General features: G+C 63.8%; 1 protein-coding gene across 1 annotated transcript; it reads left to right on the top strand.

Moving 5' to 3' along the window:
- Positions 1 to 2: 2 nt before the first annotated feature.
- Zbtb42 (zinc finger and BTB domain containing 42) lies at positions 3 to 2,997 on the top strand (the record flags this gene model as incomplete). Its single annotated transcript, XM_013507823.1, has 1 exon — positions 3 to 2,997. A coding segment is annotated over one exon (1,233 nt), but the record flags the coding sequence as incomplete, so codon positions are not given.
- Positions 2,998 to 3,660: the final 663 nt, after the last annotated feature.

Below are 3,660 nucleotides of genomic sequence, written 5' to 3' on the forward strand. Positions count from 1 at the left end.
GCCTGCTGGGCCGCCTGAGGCAGCAGCGCGAGCTGGGCTTCCTGTGCGACTGCACCGTGCTGGTGGGCGACGCGCGCTTCTCCGCGCACCGCGCCGTGCTGGCCGCGTGCAGCGTCTACTTCCACCTCTTCTACCGGGACCGGCCCCCCGGCGGCCGCGACACGGTGCGGCTCAACGGCGACATCGTCACGGCGCCCGCCTTCGGCCGCCTGCTGGACTTCATGTACGAGGGCCGCCTGGACCTGCGCAGCCTGCCCGTCGAGGACGTGCTGGCCGCCGCTAGCTACCTGCACATGTATGACATCGTCAAGGTCTGCAAGGGCAGGCTCAGGGAGAAGGACCTGGCGCGGCGCCCACGGGCCCCCGCTCCCGGGACAGAGCCGCAGGGCCAAGCACCGTGCCCCTTGCCTGCGTGGACCCCGGACCTCTCCACGGCTGCGCCGACCGCTGAGCTCCCCGCGGCAGGGGTTAAGGCTGTGCTCCCTCTGCCAGCATCGCGGCCTGCACCTGGGCAGGCACCGCGGGAGTCAGACCGGGCCCTGGACCTGTCGCTGAAGCCCGGCCCGAAGTCGGAGCCGGTGCAGACACCCTCCCGCGGCAGCCGGAGGCCGCTAGGTGCTCAGTCTCTGCTGAAGGATGAGCAGGACTCACCCTGGGAACAGGAGGAGAGCCGTGGCCTTCGGAGCCCCCGCGGCCCCCTGCATCCACCCTGTGCCCCCACAACCCAGCGCCTGCCGCTGGACTTGGAGCTGCTGTCCTGCCGCGGCGCAGCCAGCCGGGAGCTGGAGCTGGGCTCTGAGCCCGGGGCGAGCAGCGCCGAAGAGCGGGGTCCCCGAGGGCGCCTGTGCATCTGCCCGCTGTGCTGCAAGCTGTCCCCCAGCGCCCACGCCCTGCAGCAGCACCTCAGTGCACACTTCCGCGAGCGGGAGGGCACCCGGGCCCGGCTCTCGCCGGATGGCGCCGTGCCCACCTGCCCTCTGTGCAGCAAGACCTTCTCGTGCACCTACACGCTGAGGCGGCACGAGCGGACGCACTCGGGGGAGAAGCCCTACACGTGCGTGCAGTGCGGCAAGAGCTTCCAGTACTCGCACAACCTGAGCCGGCACGCCGTGGTGCACACGCGCGAGAAGCCGCACGCCTGCCGCTGGTGTGAGCGCCGCTTCACACAGTCCGGGGACCTGTACCGCCACGTGCGCAAGTTCCACTGTGGCATCGTCAAGTCCCTGCTGGTGTGACGCACCCGTTGGGCTGGGTGGGACCTGGGGATGGAGGCCGCCAGGTTTGGACACCTGGGCCTCGGGGCTCCTCCTACTACAGTAGAGTGCTGTCCTCCCTGTCTTCCGGCCAGGTTCTGGGACAGAACTTGGGCCTGGGCTTTTCAGTGTGGGTAACACAGGTGTCCCTTGTCCAGGGACTTTCTGGCGACCTCTCTGGATGCATTGGTGTCCTCTGAGCCTGGTTCCCCATAGGCAGTGACTGATAGGTCCAAAGTCATTGGCAGGGCTCTCGGAGGAAACAGGCCATGCTGGGTGGGTGAGGGTGGGAGCCCCTGCTGGGAAGGCCTGGGGTGCAGTGAGTACCTGCAGGAACTGCTGGGCACAGCTGGTGTCGTAGGGTACAGCCCTGGCAGGGACCCCAGGGCGACAGGAGGAGAGTCACTGTCACTGGGGGGTACCTCTAGAGCTTGTGGCCCTCTCCTCACCATAACTCTGAGCAGAGAAACTGGGGATCTGGAAATGGATCATCTCTGGATCCAGAAAACTGTGCCCTGAGGCCTCCAGATGTCTTCCAGTGGGTGATGGGGCAGGTGCCAGGCCAGGGTGCCTCCAAGTGTCCCTGGGTGGGGCCAGGGAGCGTGACCCCGGGGTTTCTCCCACCTGTAGGAGGTCTCTGTGGGGCCTTGGGCATTTTTGCAGCAGGAACACAAGGTTAGCAGGGACAGTGTCTTCAGGGTCCCCTTCTCCCCAGGGGCAGGGGTGGGCGCCACTGTCATGTGGGGAGGGAGACTGGCATCCCCTGGACCAGGGCCACAGCAGCCCAATTAGTCCACAGCCACTGGCCCCCAAATGGACATGCCTGCTGCATTTGAAGTCCTTTGGGTCACCCTGTTCACCAGTCTTGCCGCTGGGACCTTGACAGTTGCAACCATGGGGTGGGTAGAATAGGGGTGCCCCCAACCTCTGGGGGTAGCAGAGCTACCTGGACACCTGGCTGTTTCTGCTGGGGTTGGAAGCAGCACTGGGACAGAGTCTAGCTGAGTCCAAATCATCATCTCCTCCTTGTAACAACTGATGTTGTATTCATTTGTTTGCCAGACTCAGAATCAAATGACAGTCACCTTCTTGGTGGGGGGACAGACCACAGTCCACCTTCCTGTGGGCTCTATGCTCTCCTGGTGCCTCTGGAGACCCCAACCACTGCAGCCCTGGAGAGCTAAGGCAAGGGGACACCTGCTTCCGGCAGTCCTGGCTTCTGACCCCACCTCACCCGGAGGGACATGGCCCCACAGGACGAGTTCCGTGTTCTGGGTTTGCATGTGCATCCGGCACCCAGCAGGGCCAATGGAGCCAGCATCGGGAGAGCAGCTGCCACTAGCAGGGACACGGCTGTGTCGCTGGCCTCCCCAAAGCTTCCCCGGGGCAGGAAGCCTGCCTGAGCCATCAGCACTTGGCCCCTTGTCTTTGTGCACAGTTACTGTGATGTGAATGTAAGGGGATGATCAGTCTCAATTTTATAGCTGGTGTTCAGATAAAATACGCACACAATTAAATGTACCTGAGATGCTGCTTTGGGGCAAAGGCATGTGGAGTGAGTTGTGGAAGGAGCCTGCCGGCTGAGGCGGCCAAAAAGTGACCCTGGGAGACAGCTGCTGTGCCTGGGTTCTGCTGTGAGCCTCGCCTGCTGCTGCCTGGGCTGGCCATGGCGATGAGCGCCACCTTCTGTGTTCTCACACCGTGCACATCACGATGGCATGTAATAAAGCCCGCTGCAGGTGGAGGTGATGTGTCATCCCTGGGGATGGCAGAGCATGGAGAGTGGGAACCACTGGCTGGGGAGGAGGGCCAGCAGGGGTGGGCATTCTGGGAACTGTGCCCCACATGTGCTCCTGCAGGGCGTGGATGCAGTGGGGTGAGGTTGTTGACCAGCAGCACACCTTTGTTCCATGGGTTTGCCCCCAGCTGCTGGAGGCTGGGGAAGGGAGGCCAGGCTGTGTGAGGAAGGGCAAGGTGCAGGCTGGGATAGCAGCCTGGAGGAGGTGAGCCCTCCTGATTTCATGGTCAGTGTCCCCCTCCTGCCCTGATCTGTCCCCTCCCTTCTTACCTCCCTCTGGGAGGATCTGGGTCCCTGAAGCTACTGTGTGCCCCACACCATCCAGGCCCTCCTGAGTGGGTGGCTGAGCAGACTTGGCCCCTTGGGGTGCAATGAGCTGGCTCGCCTCTGAGCAGAGGACCAGTGGGCACTGTCCGCCCTCCCTCACCTGGCATGTAAGCAGGGGTGAGGCGTTCCTAGCCCTGTCCCTGGGCTTGACTTCCCTTCCTGGGATGCCTGGGAGGGAATGGCCCTCAGATGTTCCATCAGCTTCTGCCTCCTCAGGCTAAAGCATCCTTTCAACTCAGGGAGGCCCAGTGGATGGACCCCAGGCTCAGGGCAAGTGAGGCT

This window comes from Chinchilla lanigera, unplaced genomic scaffold, assembly GCF_000276665.1.
Source record: "Chinchilla lanigera isolate Chin_1 unplaced genomic scaffold, ChiLan1.0 scaffold00137, whole genome shotgun sequence".
NCBI lineage: Eukaryota > Metazoa > Chordata > Mammalia > Rodentia > Chinchillidae > Chinchilla > Chinchilla lanigera.